This window comes from Amblyomma maculatum, chromosome 4, assembly GCF_055883805.1.
Source record: "Amblyomma maculatum isolate TAMU_Amacu chromosome 4, ASM5588380v1, whole genome shotgun sequence".
Lineage (NCBI taxonomy): Eukaryota > Metazoa > Arthropoda > Arachnida > Ixodida > Ixodidae > Amblyomma > Amblyomma maculatum.
The window spans coordinates 50,955,447-50,973,575 of NC_139347.1; the positions used below are offsets into that span (position 1 = coordinate 50,955,447).

Sequence of the window (18,129 nt, forward strand, 5' to 3'; positions counted from 1 at the left end):
TCCTACCAATACAGCGATGATTGAACTTCGGTCCACAGTGAGCGGTTGTGATGGCGACGCATCGGGACTTAAGGAATTTTTACATGCCCGTGACAGATGAAGTCTTGACAGATGATACAGCCGTTCGTGACAGATGAAGAGCTGACAGATGAGGCTATCATCGCAGCAGTCACTGGCGCGGAGGACGGTGACAGTAGCGACAATGACGATGAACCGAAACCTGTGCAGGTAGTTTCACCAGGAAGCTTCGAGAATGATTGACTCTCTGCGGGACTGTTTTTGCTAAGAGCCTTCTATTGCACTATGTTTAGCAGTTGGATGCCCTGCAGAAAGATGTCGGCTAGATTGCTGTGAAGCAGACGACGCTTACGAATTTCTTCCCACTACGAAATAAAAAGTGTAAGCTACTTCGTCCTCATTAAATGTGTAGGTTATAATGTTTTCTTTGATTTTTTTCAGCCTAAACTGGTTATAACAATCATCGGTTGTCACAATGATATTTCCATGGCACTTCAATATTGTTATAGGTGGGTTTGACTGTATATACAGTCGAACCCGGTTATATCGAACCCGGATATATTGAATTTCGGTTATATCGAACTCACGGAATATCCCCTTGAAAATCCCATGTAAAAGTATAGGAAAGCCGCGTCATATATCGAACTTAATTTCACCCGTCGTTCGATATATCGAACTCCACACCACGCACTGGAAAGTGTGCCTTCCCCAAAGACGATCGCATCACCCTTGGCCGTTTTCCGCGTGCCGTTTTCAAGCCACGTGCGGAAGGAATGAGAGGGGACAGTTCGGCGACGGCTGGTCTGGGCAGCGCCGTGCCCATTCCCCAAAGGCGCGCGCATCTGCAGTTATCGTTTTCCGCGCGCCAACACATGACGTTTGCAAGCCATGTGCGTGGGTGTGCCCATCCTTTTGCCGAGCTATCTCTCTCCTTCAGCACGCGCTACGCATACGCCAAGCCAGCCCAGCCCGTTTTCAGACAGGCGTCGACGCTTTCTCCAACGTGTGTTGCGAACCATCTGCGCGCGGCGGCTGAGGTGGCTATGGTGCCTGCGGACAATGCGACAGCAATTTTTTTTTTTTTTTTTTTTATGCGAAGCATACCAGCCGCACAACCGAGCTCTTCCTTGCTGCGACACGCACCACGTGATATGACGTCACAACAGCTGTGAAAGCTGGGGCTCAACTCGTGAGCTTGCTTGCGGAAGCGCAGCCTCCGCCGGCGGCCTAACTCCCGCTCCTACCGCTAGGAGATACTGACGTCACGCAATTGTATAAAAGGCGACGCACTAATTGAGTCAGTTGAGCAGCAAGATGTCGGCCAGGGAGAGGGCGGCTCGCCAGACCGCAAAGCGCAAGTTACAAACAGCCACGAAAACGGGAGAAGAACGAGAAGTACGGCTTGCCAGGCGACGTGCACAGTATGCAGCTAGACGGCAGCGTTCGACAACCGATGCCGAGGTGAAGGATGAAGCTTCGAGGACTTCTACTCGGTTCGAGCGGCGAAATGCTACCAAACGGAAAATGCGTGCTGAAGACTGATCATCATAGTGTATTTATTGGTTTGAGAAAAATAAAGGAAGAAGCAGAGTAACACATGAGTTGTTCTTGTCTATGAAATGGCTAACCAGGTATAGCCAGGTAATGTTTAATTTTTTAGGCTAGTATGCTTCGCATCCTAGGCTTAACCATAAGCTAAGCCAGACCAATTTTTTTTTCTTTTGCGAGTCACCCTTTCTTATCGTTGTGCTGTTCGGATGTTAAAAAGCGGCAGGTATTTTTTTTTTTTTTTTTCGGGAGTCGTTTATCCTTACATGTATGAATCAACGAAAGCACGCGGTCAGCTGCTGCGATCATGAAGCCCGCCCCATGCGCGGCGTGATAAATCGAACCAGGCTTGTGCAATCAAGCCATCACGGGCACTCTACCAAGTTCGCTCCCCGCCACCGCAGGAGCTATCAAAAGATAAATGCGCCCCGACGTTACCACTGCGCAGCATCTTGGCACGCTGCCAAGAAATGAGCTGTGGATGAGACGACCGAAACGGAGTGACGCGCGCCATCGACATGCAAGCGAAAACGCTCGCGATTTCTGCCGCGGCAACACAGAAACCTTGTTTAGAGCTGCCGCGGTGGCTCGAGCAGCGAGAGGGACGCAGTTCCAACAAGTTCGAAATTTTTCGCTCCGTCGCTGCCGCTCGTCGCTGAGATCGCTCAATCGCTTGCATGCGAGCGAGCTGGCCTTAACGCTTTTTTTCTTTCTCAAATTCTCTGTGCAAAAGTGCAGGGTGGGTTCATTATGCGAGTGGGTTGATAACGCGACAAATACGGTATCGTTTTTTGGCATCGTAAGTGCCGTCACAAGCCGATTTTTGTATATCGAATTATCGAACTATTTCGCGATCTCCTTCGAGTTCGATATATCCGGGTTTGACTGTATAATGCAACCACAAATATAATGCGATGGGAGTGTTTGAGACCTCACAAAGCTGAAAAAAAAAAACGTATATATTACTGCAATGCCATCTTGTCCTGTTTAAGCCAAACAACAGCCAAGAGCTCGGAAGGAAGTGACATGCAAAAATACCGGATACTTCAGAAATGTGCACGACACTGAGCACAGAAAAACCTCTGATGCATCAATGCACACAGTCTTCCAAACAGTAGTGGCCCCCAGTTTGAAGCCTTCACCATCGACTCGCCTGAAGTGACCGAATTTGCCCTTTGTGCCCACCTGCTTGTTTGAGTTCCCATGGGTGTGCTGCAACTCAGCGATGAACTTGAGGGAGTGGCACGGTACAACCCGGTCGTCGTGGTCAGCCGTCAGCAAAAGCATGCATGGGTACTGGATGTCATCACCCATTGTAGCCGGGATGTTGTGCAGTGGCGAATATCTGGTTCAAAAAATTAAATAAATAAAAAAACACCTTATTAGGTTTAAGAGTCAACAGAGATGGACATGCGTGGCTTTCAAACTTTTCCGGTAACTTAATGTGTAGTTAAATTTACGTAATGAACTTCCATGTAGCTGATCACTGCCCCCCCACTGAAAGGCATGTATTTGAAAACATGTCATGATGGTCGTTCTTAATACATAAACATGTCACGGTGGTCGTTCTTAATACAACGAACTCACTATGCCAACTGTCTATTAACGAGCATGAGTTACTGGAAATCTGGCAGAACCGAGCCCAAGTTCAGTGACGATTAAACATGAACTGATGCGAGAGGAACGTCTACGATCGCAAAGAGAGGGCACAGTCTAAAAAACACTTCGTTCTCCAGCGCCAGCCAGCCTTTAACACGGCAGCCCCCGTCTTCCAGGCCTACGTGCCGGGGGCGGCGATGATCGGCTTCTTCTGGTGGAGAATAAAGTTTTTCAATCAATCCTGTGCCGACAGCGCATTTACGTGGCAAACACAACAGTCTCTGGTGCTTTCACTTTTTGAATGTGGCACTCTAACAGTTTGCGCTCAAAAACAGTGAAAGAAAGCAGGAAAAAGGAAAAGGCATGGGGAGAGTAATGTGTGCCCATCACTGCCACGCGTCTGCTCGCGAGATTCCAGCGCCGATGCTCTAGCTAGTGGATGGAATGGCTATAATAATTTCTTAGTAAGAAGAACAAGTTTGGGGTACACGATCTGTTTGCTTTTCCAGATCTGCACTTCATTGAGCAAGGGCTTGATTCTGTGGCCGAGTACTCGGAGTGTTTGTCTCGCTCACAGTATGCCTTTTGTGGATGCCTTTCACATCGCCGGCAAGGTGCTGCTGCTGCTGCTGCTGCATCATCTCTACAGAGAAACAGGAGGCAACTAAGGTGCTGAAGATGCTTTGAATAGGCGCTATGACGGGGTCAGGAGCAAGCCGCAGTAGATACGCATTAGGGGTGAGAGGGCGTCACGAATCTCTAAACATACACCTAAACTGCGGCGCCAATGACACTTTCAAATGTTCTTTTGGATGTTTGGTACCTAACAGTGTCGTTTATACTTTTTTGCTACTAACCCTGCATATGCTGCTAAAGAAGTTTCGCAGCTTCCTAATGCTGCAAGTCAGTTATTGAATTGAATATACTACCGGCAGATTCCGACTCAACTTGTAGCCACGTCGTGCGAGCCATGACAGAGCTGGTGACAGCCACCAAGAGTGACTGCGGAATGTGTCACCGTAACTTTGAGTCGGGGATTTACTGCAAACATTTTCAAGGTGATTTCCCTTGCATTCAGCTCCTATTTTGGTTTCCTTTTGCAATTCCCTATGCAAAAACTGCACATGACAAAAAAAAAACTGAATGTAACAAAAAAATCTCGAACCTTTTGTTGTTATTATGTATTATTATTATTTTTTATTTTTCAATTTTGTTATAACCAGGTTGGACTGTTTCTAACATCCCTGTTTGTCCCTGCAGTAATCGTTTTTGGCTGCAGTAGCGCTGCCGATGGCAGCAGCATACAAATACAGCAGCGTTTTTGGTTGTGTGGTTTTCTGCTTTGAACGCTTTTTAAAAATGAATTAAGCAAGATCAATGAATAAACGTAGCTGTAATTTATTCAAAGAGAAAAAGTAGGCTTCCTTACGTTGATATGAACACAAATAACTGTCTGTACAACGCTGTGGCGTAATAATAAAATGTAGTATCTTCACTTTAGACACTACAGCAGATACCAATTAAAAAAAAAGGACACAGTATGGTGCCACCACCCACTAAAACACGACTTTCTTGATCAATTTAAAATATAAATTCCTGGCTAAATTGAGAGTTCTTCCCCCAATACTGCCACCAAGTGGTGAGGTCTACCAGATTACACCAATATTTTTATACTCGTCCCCGGCAATAGACTGTCCCCTGCCCTCAAGTCTTAATCCAAGTACCACCGACAGCGATGACAGTGACGTCGTATGGGCACGTGGAAAGATGGATGGCCGAAAATTCAAGAGGCCACATGACTCAATGATTCATTGCACTTTAGCATTTGATAAAAAAAAAAAAAAAAAAAAAAAAAAAAAAAAAAAAAAACAGTACCAGACGACACCATGCTCTGGAGTATATCTAAGATTGCCCAAGAAAAGGTTCCATTCTGGAGTTGCATGTAGAGCACGTAAATGGCCGCATTCCAGAGTATCATGTTCCTGAAACAATTCATGCATAGCAACAAGAAAATCTGCCAACCTGTATAGATAGTTGAACATCTTCTCATCATCAGAGCTTCCATAATCAGACGTCCACGCGTAGCCAATGGTGAACTTGTGGAAGCGCAGCATGTCCAGCACCCTGTTATCACACAACATGAGCCACTGGCTTCAAGAAAACTACCAGAAAACAGCTGAAAATGACACTCAGTATATAGGAAAATGGTGTTCAAGAAAGGCAACATACGGCACAGAAAGGTTATATAGTGGTATACCTGTGGGAAACGAAATGAATCCTTCAAATTTAAAAATGTCGCAAAAACTACTGTGTGCTAACAGACATTATTACCGTGCTTACTGACGTAATGAACAGACTTGTTTCAAGAAAAGACACCATAAGTTTAAGGGAAGGGTTTATTATGAGGGGGATAAGCTGTGATGCGACTTTTCTGTAGGCAAAATTTCCCATAACGTCCACCCACCTTCCTGCCAGAATGAAAGTCTATCCTTTCGTCTGCCTCTCAATAACGAAAGCATTGTCACCTGCAATCTTGTCACCAGTTCTTAGCAGCATTCGCTTCAAGAAGTACTATCCGTTATTATAGCTTGATCAGATGACTTTCAGTTAGTGAACGGTGTTGGCAAATCACGGTCAGATAAAAGTGAATAAGCTAAACATCAGCCCTGGTCACGCTCGAGCTTCCTACACAAGGTTAAAAAACTCACAGGATGGCTACGAGCGTGCAACACAAATGTTAGCTGAGGTTTGCAAAGTAGTTAGACCTTTTCACTCCTGACCTCAGGCTTGCAAAATCACTTAAGAGTACTGGCCAATCTGGAGAAATTTTTCACCTACGATAACGAGGGGGAGAGGCACAGGTAATATTTTTTCAGAGGGGAGCGTGGTGTGCATTCGGCTAAAGTTTTATGACGAGTGTAACGAGTCCTTTTGCATGCATCTTCAGTACCAGACTTCGCAGCTTCAAAAATCTATCAAAGTAGATTTGCTCAATGCACTGTCCAGACAGCTGGCCCTTCACTAGTAGCAGACGTTGTTTGGAGGGTTGTAAAGCATATATTGATGAGCAGAATTCAATTCAAGCTTTTTTTCAAGTCACCTTTGCTGCTGACATCGCATCCACATGTTTTGTAGAATGTCTGCCTTTCCTCAATGTCATGAAGCACGGAAACTCAGAAGTATAAGATCTCGAAAACTTCTGCAAATATCTCTTTTTGGGCTTTGATAGTACCATGATTACGAGCCACACATGGGTGGCCTAGCTAACCCTAAAAATGCAAGAGCAAACATTACATGCAACCAGCCCCAGAGCTACTTTAGCTTGGTTTGGCTTTGATCGGCTGGTTAGCTGATGGGTGATGGTGCTACTGCAGCCCTTGATAGTGATGCTGTCAATTACGATGCACTTCTGTCAATAGTGTGCAGTGTGTTTGCAGTCTGCCGAGTTCGCCGACTGCGCTACCACCGCGAAAGAGGGAATAGTTGGGCTGGTTGGTAGAGGCTAAAACACCTAAACAGTGCTAACAAACATGATGGAAGGTGTGTGTATTCTCTTCTGTTCAGTTGTTTCCACCAACCCTGCAGACCTCTCGTCAAAAAATAAACAATTGTACACCAAACTTCTTTAGCTGATACCCCTTGAAGGGAATTTCAGCAAGAGAGTCACTAATGCATCTACAGTTTAAAAGCCTTTGCTACCCAGCAAAACCTTTCACCAGAAAAATGGCATGGAAGCATTAAAATGTGTCGGGTTTATGAGTGGCTATGGTGAATAGAAAAGCTGAGCAACTGTACTTTAAGAAAAGTGCCAAGTATATGACACAAGCATGGCATTTTCAAACTGATCATGCAAGATAAGTAAATACTTTGGGGAACCATTTGAAAGTTTTATGGTCACTTTAGTGCATCGAAACAAATGCTGCCTGCTCATTTCAATTCGACAGCCACTTCCACGAAGCTCACTGAAGTTGGTACATTTCCTTTAATTTTCTGCAATCACAGAATGTGAATCATGCATTGCTGTAAAGGGGCCTTGCCAGAACCAGCTAAACGTGCATCTGTCACAGAGAAGAGTCTCACCCGACTTGGCAGATGACGCATTTGAACAGGTCTGGCCGTTGATTGGCACAAGCTGCCACCACCAGCCCTCCATTGGAGCCACCCTGGATCACCAACCTGCATAGGCACCCAAAGTTCAGCACGGCCTTTGCTAAGAGAAGCCTGGCTAGCTTGAAATACATCTGGCCAAAAAAAGGCTACCATTGCACACTGCCAAGAAATGAATGCGCACGGGACAAACAAAACTGCTAGGCTCAGGCTCTTAGAAGCAACAGTCTCTGGGCGCATGCCCCGTGGGCTCAAGCAATCATCATTACCATATCTAGTGGCAACTCCCGGCCCCACCACAAAGCTGTGGTTTAATATGCAGTAGCCAGCAGGCCTAGCAACCTGCATTTTTGCTCTCTGCGTTGGGTGTCTTTTACCGCAGGTATTTTTTGTTCCAGACATCTTATTGCAGAGCTCGTGTCAGATCCGACAATTGCATGCAGCCAGTGATGGCGGCAAGAAGAAGCGAAAGCAGTTTTTGCTGCTGGAAAAAGTGTCCATATTGCAAGAAATCGAAGCAGGGAAACAAAAAATCAGCCTCTGAAGACAGCTCGGCAAAATGATCGACCATCGCTATCATTTTGAAAGACCGAGACAAGACTGTCAAACTTCTCTGAACACTGGAGTAGGGGCGATATCAAACTATTATTGTGCATGAACGAAGTTCACACCTTCATCACTCAGTGCAATGAGGTGTCGCACAAAGTAGGAGGTGTAGAGAGATTTTATACGGTTGTGCGTGCTGCATGCAGCTCAAGAACACTCATTTCTCCGAATAAAGCAGCTTTGAAGTCAATGCAACATTTTCATTTGTGATTTTGCTTGTCTGTACACGTGTCTGTAGCTAAGGCATGTCATTTTCATTACAATATTTCAAAATGAATGAATGATTTCTGGCAGTCCCGCGTGATTCGTTGTATGAGACTGGACTGTACTGTGCAGGTGTGTGTGTACAGCTATTATAAACATGCACGGTGAAACCTGATCACGCCACTGGACAGACTCCAATGACTACACACAACCGTGGGAACTTGGACAAGACAGCCAGCATCGTAAAATTCTGTGAAAGCAGTTGAAGGCTAGAGAAAAAATGAGAGCGGCAGACCAAAAATAGCCAGCAGATGAGTTTGTGAGGCAAAGCAGCAATTGTGGTATGCAAGGAGAGGCTGGAGGCCACAAACTATGCATAGAAGGCTGGATAGGAGTGACATACACACCAGCATGAACCCATCAACAAGGAGTGCCGAGCCTTATGTTCTGTTCAGATGCAGTACAGTCGGTCCAAATGCAGTTTGTATATATATTTTTTTCTCACTCTACACATACCAGGTCAGTTTAGGATAAGCCTTGACCCACTAAAATGAAGCACAGCAGAAAGTGCATAGAGGAGACAACTCAAAGTAGGAATGGACTCTTCTGACTCCCTTTCTGCTATAAAATATATAAATAACTGACCTATCTAAAACATAATCGTCACATAACATCTGCAGTCACTTATGCCTGGCTTTGCCTGATGTGTTGCTACCCATTTGCCCACATACCTACGCATGCTGTGCAAGCGCGCACGCACAGAAATGATCAATCACAAGAGTATGAGCCAGCCTTAACAAAACGGCGCAGCATCCTCGCCAGTGCATTTTGCAGGTATACTTACTTGTCTTTGGTTGTGTAGTCATTTTCGACGAGGTATTCAGCAGCAGACTGCACATCCTCAAATGTGTTCTGTTTATGGAAAAGCCGGCCAGCATTGTGCCATGACTCCCCATACTCCCTGCACACAAGAATAGGCCACCAACACTGTTCAGGGTCCCTCCGAACGTGCACAAAGTTGCGATCACATATCAGGTACATGTGCTCTCCACAGCAAGACAATAATATACTGCTGCAATCTATGCACCCTTGAGAGGCAGTCTATTTAGTGAGCTGAAAGTATAAACATAAACCAACAGTGCTTCGATGCAAGGACACTCTTGAGCTTGCCGATACATGCTTTCCCTCGGTGTGAAACACTGAGAAACATATTTCAACACGAGCGAATGACTGGTTGATGGTGGAACAAAATAAGCGCAAATAATAAAGAATCTGAATAACTAATCGATGACTCTCTGTACATAATGCACACAAAATTTAAAAAATATCCATGGCAAAGGATCTCTAGGGGTAGAAGCAGGCTCAAGCATTTTGAAGCAGTTCAGGAAGCAGTACTAATTCCACTTTGGGGCCTTTTTGATTCTATGCCTGTGCTGATAAATTTCTGGGCAATGGTCAGCACTGCATCAGGCAGGACAGAATGCACTATAGTGTAGCCTTTTTCTCCTCCAGATTCTTTTGCTTCATAGCCTTGTGCCTTGTGCGTTTTCACTTGAGTGACAGTGGGCCTTAATTTCAACACACTAACGGTAAGCCCTGTACGATAAGCCCTATAGCCTGTACGACTGTCCAACGCTCTTGAAAACAATTCTTGTGATTGGCATCTCTGTGACGTCACCTCCATAATGTGCCAAGTATGCATTTGTCTGACGTAGGCTTGACATGCTTGTTATTAACAAAGGAGCTTGATGGTGAAGTATGAGCTCGCTTCCACAGCAGAACCATCAGAACAATTAGTGTAGTTCTCTGTAGCCTGACAAGCACCCTGATAGCTATTGGAAGTTCGCAGTATCTGCTTTGTTTGCTGCTCTCGCTTTTCTCACCACCGGTGATTCAAAAGACTGGGAGAAGAGGCCGTGTCATCTGCACAGAGCATTTTTTCGCGATTAATCCCCTCCAATCGCTTGAGGCCCGTTCTAAATTTACTTACAAACGAACATTTTTTATGCTCCATGCATTTTTTTATGCAAGTTTATGAAAATTTTGTATGTTCTAGCACAAGATGCATTATACCTCTGCTATCGTTTTGACTCTCGTGGCCCTATAGCCTGTGCATGCAGTGTACTGCTGCGCTTCTCGCGTTCCCTTAATCGAACTGTATCAGATCACAGTTTTTATAGGCGATAGATACCATAAATGGCCCAATGTGCGGGAAAACCAGGTTTAATGGCAAAACATCAAGGCAGCTGGTGTGGAGCAGTTTTGGAGCAGGATGAAGCAGGGAAGGCAGCTCGGAGTAAAATGGAGTAAATGGAGCAGCACTTCTAACCCTGCACCTTCATTAACTCTACTCATCACAAGTGTCACCAAACATTAGCAAGGATGTATCACTGCGATAGCAGTGTGAACAGATCATTTCTCATCATAGCTACAGCACCAAGAGAATACACTAGACTGCAATTTATTTTTACAGAGCTAATCAATTGTTGATTCTTGGACGGAAAACCACAAACCAGAAAGCACGACGAGAAAGATCCACACAATCGGTCCAAAAATGGTTAGTCACTAACTAGCCTAGTTTTCCATCCTGATGCACTGCTAAGCATGCTCCACAGCCATGTTAACCTTTTTACACCTTCTTTTCCTTTGACAACAAAGACAGTGCATGGAATAATAATTTGCAGTTGGCAAAGGAAAAAAAAAAAAAGAAAAAATGTTTTGCTTGGATTGACAGTGTTGCAATCCGCACTAGCGCAGCAAGGGAGGACACCATTCGCATACCCTCCTCCCCGAACATTGGCAATGGCATAGACAAAGCCCAGATGTTGCATAAGCAGCAGGCACGAGACACTGAAGTAAGGTTGCAGGCTCCGGTTGAAGCCTCCATAGGCGTACAGCAGGCATGGTGATTTGCTGGGCAGACCCTGAAACACGTGAAAAAAAAAGGTGACAATCACATTCAGCCTTAGAAAGTGCTGCCTACTTGCCACTTTCAATCACAGCACACAGGAAGGAATGACAATTCTTCATTGCCCCCTTAACTACAAAGGTACAAAACCTTCACAAGTTTAACTCCTGCTTTATCTACCAAGAATACATGAACCCTCATCTGTTGCGAGAACCCCACCCACTATCATGAATACAATGTGCCTGATTGCTCGAGACCGTGCTGTCATCTTGTGTCAATGGGTGAAAAAAATAATAAAAAAAAGAAAAGCTGCAAAAAAGCCTGAAGTGCATAATATGCTTTCTGGAACAACAACAAAAGGAGTGAGCAGCACATTAACCCAGTATAGGCTTTGCTTCACTATAAGCATGATAAATTCCGCTGTAACTAATGTCTTGCAGTCTGAATCCTTGTCCTAACTAAGCAGAGTTATAAACAAATGAGAACAGTTAAGAGTCCCTGAAGGGTCTGCACCGAAGATGAAGGAGAAGGAAAATATTTTCATTGGCTGCTTTAATTTATACGCTCAGGCAAGCCATATCGACTGCGAGCCAAACCAATGCTGAATTCCGCTTATCTAGCAACTGAGGTATTAGCGGTTAAAAGCTTTTCTCTCTATCTCAAGTCTCAACTTATTCACCCAGTCCATCCAGTGTTCATCCTTTCTTTATGAATATCCTTTCAATTTCTGGCTGCTCTGTATGACTTACATTGCATGAGCTGCATGGTGTAGGCTGGCTGGAATTTGATGAAAAAAATAGCACTGGATATAGCCGCAAAGCGCAAGAATGAAAAACTTTAACGACACTGTAAATTGTCAGCTAGCTTCTCGGGACTTGTACATAGCATGAATGCTCAATGACCTTTACTCTACAAAATGCACACTTTTTATAGCCCCTTTCAAAACAGTTTCATAGACCCTTCAGAAAGAGTTTCATTACAATCAAGCCTCAACATTCCGAACTCAAGGGAGGTGACAAATTTGTTCAAATTATGTACAAGGACAGAACAATAGGAAAGTAAGAAGATTAATTATGGAGAGTTTGAGTGAAGGGAGTATGACTAGAGTGAGGACCTGACACATAATATGGTGCGCTCGGCACAGCACAGAAAATTCCAGAGCAAAAGAAAGGTGCTTTCACGTGTATGCAGCTACTTCGTACTTAATGCAAGCATCACTAATGGCAACGTGCATTAGAGTCATGTCCGCGGCATCCCCAGCTGCTTCCCTAAGGCTCCACAAACCATCCGCTGCTACCGGCAGAGAGGAAATGAAATGGTGGGATGAAACGAAGTGCAGACAAGTGAAAAGTCGGTGCTGCAAGGAGAAGCACAACAGTCCTCTTCTTCAGGTCATCTGCAGCGAAAAACTAGGAGAATGCTCAAGCTTTGCCTTAAAAGTAGTTGTGAAGCGCCTTTAACAGAGCTTTTCCAAAGCACAAATTTTTTTGTAAATTTTTCTTGTTCAAATCATTCCAATTTTAAGAGCCATACCACCCCAACACGCTCACTAGGTGCTATGATTTGCATGCCCATTTAGCATGCAGAGGACCTGGATTCAAACCCCAATGGCAACAAATACATCTCACTGAATATATTTCATAGCTTTATTTTGAATGCAGGCTGTTTGAAATTCTCGCACGACGTCACGCGGTTGTGATGTCATAACCCTGTTAGCCAATCAGGATTTTTCTGTACGAATATTTTCGACACGCTGGTGCTGACAACTACTACTATACTACTACTACTTTGCGACCATCTGGGGTTCTATAACGTGCACTGACATCGCACAGCACACCGGCGCCTGGCTTTTTGCCTCCATAGAAAAGCTGCTGCTGTGGCTGGGATTCGACCCCGCATCCTTGGGTCCAGCAGTTAGGTATATTCTACTGAACCACTGCGGCAGGTATATTCTACTGAACCACTGCGGCAGAGCCCCTTCCAAAAAAAAAAATATGTGGCTGCAGCTTGCACGGAACACTGTTAACTGGAAAGATATGAGAAATGCATTTGTCCTGCAGTGAGTGTAGTTAGCCTCATAATCATGATGAATTTGCAAATATAAATTATCAGTAATTTTTCTCTCTCTGAAATATGCACTATTTTGACAGAACCGAAGTGCCAGTTCACTAATAAACTGGAAGTTCACATTAACAATAGTAAATTGTAAGTATTTTTACATTATAAAAAAAAAAAAAAAAGAAAAAGAAAGGAAGGTCTCCAGTCGCAGGATATACCAACCACAGGCTATTAGAAAATATCAAGAGAGAGAGATAAGAATCACCTTTTGCCGAACAATGAACATTGGGACCTTGGTGCCGTCCTTGCTTGTATAGAACACCTGCTTGGTCTCAAACTTGCTGGAATCAAATCCAGGAGGGCTGATCTTCTTGTACACCTGCAAGGAGACCCAAAATGATTGGCTACTGATGCATCACCAGCTGCTTCTGTACCTGATGCATTCATACCTTCTCTGTGTTGCATATACTAGGGTTGTTTGAATAACTGAAATTTCGAATATGAAGCAAATCTGCTCTGCATTCAGTTCAGATTCTTTTCAAGAAATTGATATTCAGAGAATTGCTGATTATTTGCCAGCAATCGAATACAGCGCAAACTTTCATAATATCAACTATGGCAAAACCTCAATGCCTCAAATTTTGAATTACAGAACTTTTCAAGAAGTAGCCGAAGGACACTGCCATATTGGAGACTGGGCTGTGCTCATAGCACAGGAATAAGTGGAGGTTTTCCACCACCCCTGCACCTGCTTCAAAGCGGGCCAAATTTTCCTCGAAGGTAGTGAAAAAGCCTATAGCAACCAGTACAAGTCAGCTCGACTGCGTTTTTCTACATTCTTGATCTCTATACCCAACTGATGCCCTGAGGCAATATCATTACAAAAGAAAAAAAAACTGCTTTTTATTCCTGAAAGCCAGGATTCCAGCACAAGCACTGAAGGAGAGCAACAAAAAAGCAGTTGTCAAAATGCTCAAGACCTTATTAAGGACTGGGAGGTTGGCCAACACACAAAGCAAACAAAAAACAGATTATGCCTGCTAATAAACTAGAGGTCACTAGGGCTCTTAGTACCGACCTTTGGACTGATAGGCTCCTTGCTGAGGTCACAGTAGTAGATGGTGCCAGGTGTCAGAAAAGATGTGAAGAAGTAAAAGATCTGCAAGGAGAAAATAAACCGTTAGCAGCAAGACAAGCTATACATGTACCCAAGAAAATATTTATTTCCCTTAAATGCTACTGCATGCATCCAGCATTCACTCTCTAAACCTGAACGTAAAATTTCCTTTTTATTTTGCCAGAGCTGACACAGCCCTGCTTGACCCAACCAATTTGTCGATGCTACAGAATTTTTAAATTTAGGCTGTAAAGATGTACAAGACTTTTTACAGCCTTCACCTTTGCCAATGAAGGAAGTGGGTTATTTTTCGACAAAGAAAAATATTTTCCATCAAAAATGGATGCGAGCTGTTACTATCACTGAATTGCACAGTTCTTTTTCTTTTTTACTGCTATGGAAAAAGAACAGAACCCATGTCTGGCTGCGCAAAACTCACTGCGCTGTACATACCTTCATACTGTATCAAATGCACACCATACGCAGCATATCACTGAGACTATTAAGGCTGCTGTCCTGTTAGGTGTGCGTCAAGCTAAGTCTGGCTAGTATACAATGGCCATTTTTGGCTCAAAAAAGCCCTCGCCCGCTCCTGCTGATAAGCTGAGAACTGATGAAAATCCATTACAACATTTCTCCTTTTATTCCTTCGCTTCCCACAGAAGCTGCCACATGCGCGCAGAACATGCAAGGGCACTTTATTCCCGTTATCATGTTGTTCTGGAGCGCTGAAAATGGGGACAGACTGAAAGATGACACAGGCACTTTCTTCCCGTATTACCTCGTGGTCTTTCTTCTCTCCAGCAAAACCAGTGATGGTGCCAACCTCCAATGGGAAATCCATGATCTTGGCCCCAGTGGACAGCGAGTGCAGCTGAAGCACGTTCTGCAGAGACAGGAAAACGATGGCAATCATTAAACACTACAATATCCGGCTTGTGCTCCCAAACACAGCAACCAAGTTTTGAACAAGTCTACAGGCTTCTATTTTGATTTGCTCAGGCTAGAGAAATTACTGCAACACTGAGGATGGGCTCCAAATAAGAGCATCAAGGCTATGGACTAGGCTCAAGAGAAAATTTAGTCCTATCAAAACTTCTCCCTCGGGCACACATAAGGACAAATGTTTGTAAAGCCCAGTTGCACAACAAGGTGTACTCGAGAAGCAGTACACAAAAACTGACCCCATAGTTACAGCAGATAACACAAAGTCTAGGGACAAATAGTGCACAAATAGAATATAATGAGGTCAGCACAGTACAATTATTGAGAAAATATGAATTGTGAGGTTTAACTAAGATGAGGGACATGAAGTGGAGAACTCCAGATTAACTTAAACTGCTTGAGTTTCTTCGGCACCTGTTGACACACACGCGATTTTCCTTTTCACCTTAATTGAAGCACAGCCACCGTGGACAGGACTGAAACCGGACGCTTAGTAGCATACAGTGCAGGCAAGCCAACAGTTAGCAATACTGTGAGGTGACCGTGGCCCCAATGATGATCATACACAAATCAGTAATCAAGGTCAGTGAATCCCTGCTGAAGCATATCGTGCCCTTCCTCCTCCTACATCACAGCAAAAAGACAATCATGTACGGTCGCCATGTGCTGAGCAGAGAGCTCCCCTCTCTTCCTTTACTCCCTCTCTCTGCAGCAAATGAACAACCTTGGAAGTTGAGGTGCTAACAGCTGTCGCCATAAAGGGACGAAATAGAAGGAAAGAATACATGAGAAGACGCTGGTGGCACACGTGCCAGCCTTATGTTACCTTGACATCCCGCAGATAGCACACCACCAGCTTATCCTTGTTGACACACGCCGCCCAGTCGAGGACATCTTTCTCATCCTGGAGTATGAGGTCCTTCCAGGACTCCTGCAAAGAAAAACTAAAGTTCAAGCTGTTGCAGCACAGATTCAAGCTGCGACTGCCACAGTAAAAAATCCACGAGTACTGTGGAATCTACACCGCTGAAATGCGAAAGCCTGAGCGTTGCGCATACAGTGCATCACGTTTGCTCTGATTATCATCAACTAAATGCACCGTCATTATCACTAACTGCAGTACCATTTTCATCGCTACCATGATCCTTATGGTAGGTAGACAAGGAGAATTATGATGTGCATCTCATGATCCCAGGCATGGCTTAGATGGTTAATATGCTCAGCTGGGGAACCGAGGGATGAAGGTTCAAATCCCAGTGATTTATTTATTTTTAGCTATCATCTTCACGGTAGACAAGGAGAATTATTATGTGCGTTTCACAATCCCAGGCATGGCATAATTGGTTAAAACGCTCGGCTAGGGATCCGAGGGACGGAGGCTCGACTCCCGGATTTTTGTTTTTCTGATGACATCATTTTATTGACAGCTATAGTGTGACCAGATCAATGAACTTCGACAGCATGAGCCATTAAATGCTTTAACCTTAAAAACAGGTCATTTTGCTTTGTTTCCTTTTCAAAAAAAAAAAAAAAAAAATGTACTTAAATATATTACAATTACAGTATGAGTACATAATCAGTCATATAATGATAAATATCATAATATAATACATTTATATTTATATATTTACTGTATAATGATATAATAAATGATATTTTAATGGTATATAAGGGAACTTGGAATGTCATTGGCTAACGAAAATACAGCAGTCATAGTCGGGCCAAAATGGTGCTGCTACCACATAGTTTGCCAGCTGATTGCAATGACTATATTAAGACAGTTAGTTGCTTGTTTTATCACTTTTTGTATCTTGTGAGTTTCTAATACGAAGACAGAATTGTGGGTGACTTGGCGACTTACTGTGCACAAAGATTGCGGACTGACACCGAGACGAGAGAAAAACAGAAGGATTTCTTTGTATTCTTCCTTCACCAGATAATTAGGCCAGCAGTAACAGCAATAATAAGGTTGACAAACTTTCTGGTTGCACTGGACTTAAACCGCTATTCGTACTTACAACTTCAATATTTTGCAGGCTTTGGTAATCAAACCTGCACTTTTCAAGCGCAGCTATTAGGCGCATGTTCCTGGCTTGTGCGACATTGACATTGGCATGGTCAGTGAGTAGCCCAACCTTGGGTGCCAAGTTCTGCTCAAACAACCCACCATGGTCGTCCAAAGCTAGATTTAAAATACTTTATATTTTTATTCATGTGTGTTATTATGCTTATTTTGTATCCAACATAGCCAATAATACTTCGGGACATTAGATGCAATATTTTACTAATATTGGTTAGCTTTGAATGGGTTTTGATGCTTAATTTTCTGTGTTTGTTAGGTTCTGAATGACATTCAATGAGCAAATTCCGATAATCTGGGAAATAAAACTATGTCACTTTGTTGAGACCCTAGCAACATAATCGCTTTCAAGGACCTTTGCTGAAGAGCCACTTGTTGAAATGTGCAAAAGTGAAAACAGAGACAGAACTACAAGTCATGGTACTTAACAAATTCAATATATGCTGCTTCGGCAACACTCCCTTTTGAGGGTCTGTGTGATGCCGAAGGTAACTGGCAAAGCTTTTGTGCGTGTTCTTCTATTTTATACGAATGGATGCTCGGACTGTAGTGAGGCTGAATGAGATCTGATAGTGGCTCCCCCATGCGGAATAAGATTACATGCGAATGAATATATTGCGCCTAAACTGCTCATGTTGACAGCACGGGAAATGTAACAAGATGCAGGTATTTTAAGAGTTAATTGTTGGGCTAGTTGGTGTTTTGACATCACGAATATATTATCCAGCGCAAAACGACAGAAAGAAAGGACGAATACGGGCAAAACAACAGGACGACAGAAAGACAGGACAAACACGGGCGCTACAAGCGCCAGTGTTCGTCCATAGCGCCCGTGTTCGTCCTGTCTTTGTGTTCTGTCGTTTCGCGCTAAATAATATACTCGTGATGCGGGTGTTTGTTCCTACCCTATCAATCACGATACTAAACAGCAACCATAAG

At 43.8% G+C, this 18,129-nt stretch overlaps 1 protein-coding gene across 1 annotated transcript in view; it reads right to left on the reverse strand.

Moving 5' to 3' along the window:
• LOC146190977 (prolyl endopeptidase) overlaps positions 1 to 18,129 on the reverse strand; it is a 48,948-nt gene that overhangs the window by 3,516 nt on the left and 27,303 nt on the right. The window contains exons 9-17 of the mRNA XM_084601388.1: positions 15,937 to 16,041; positions 14,947 to 15,051; positions 14,127 to 14,207; positions 13,314 to 13,427; positions 10,864 to 11,006; positions 8,927 to 9,043; positions 7,246 to 7,341; positions 5,188 to 5,289; positions 2,752 to 2,911 (exon numbers count right to left, since the gene is read on the reverse strand). Coding sequence (XP_084457514.1) covers positions 2,752 to 2,911; positions 5,188 to 5,289; positions 7,246 to 7,341; positions 8,927 to 9,043; positions 10,864 to 11,006; positions 13,314 to 13,427; positions 14,127 to 14,207; positions 14,947 to 15,051; positions 15,937 to 16,041 — 1,023 coding nt within the window. The remainder of the gene's footprint in view (positions 1 to 2,751; positions 2,912 to 5,187; positions 5,290 to 7,245; positions 7,342 to 8,926; positions 9,044 to 10,863; positions 11,007 to 13,313; positions 13,428 to 14,126; positions 14,208 to 14,946; positions 15,052 to 15,936; positions 16,042 to 18,129) is intronic.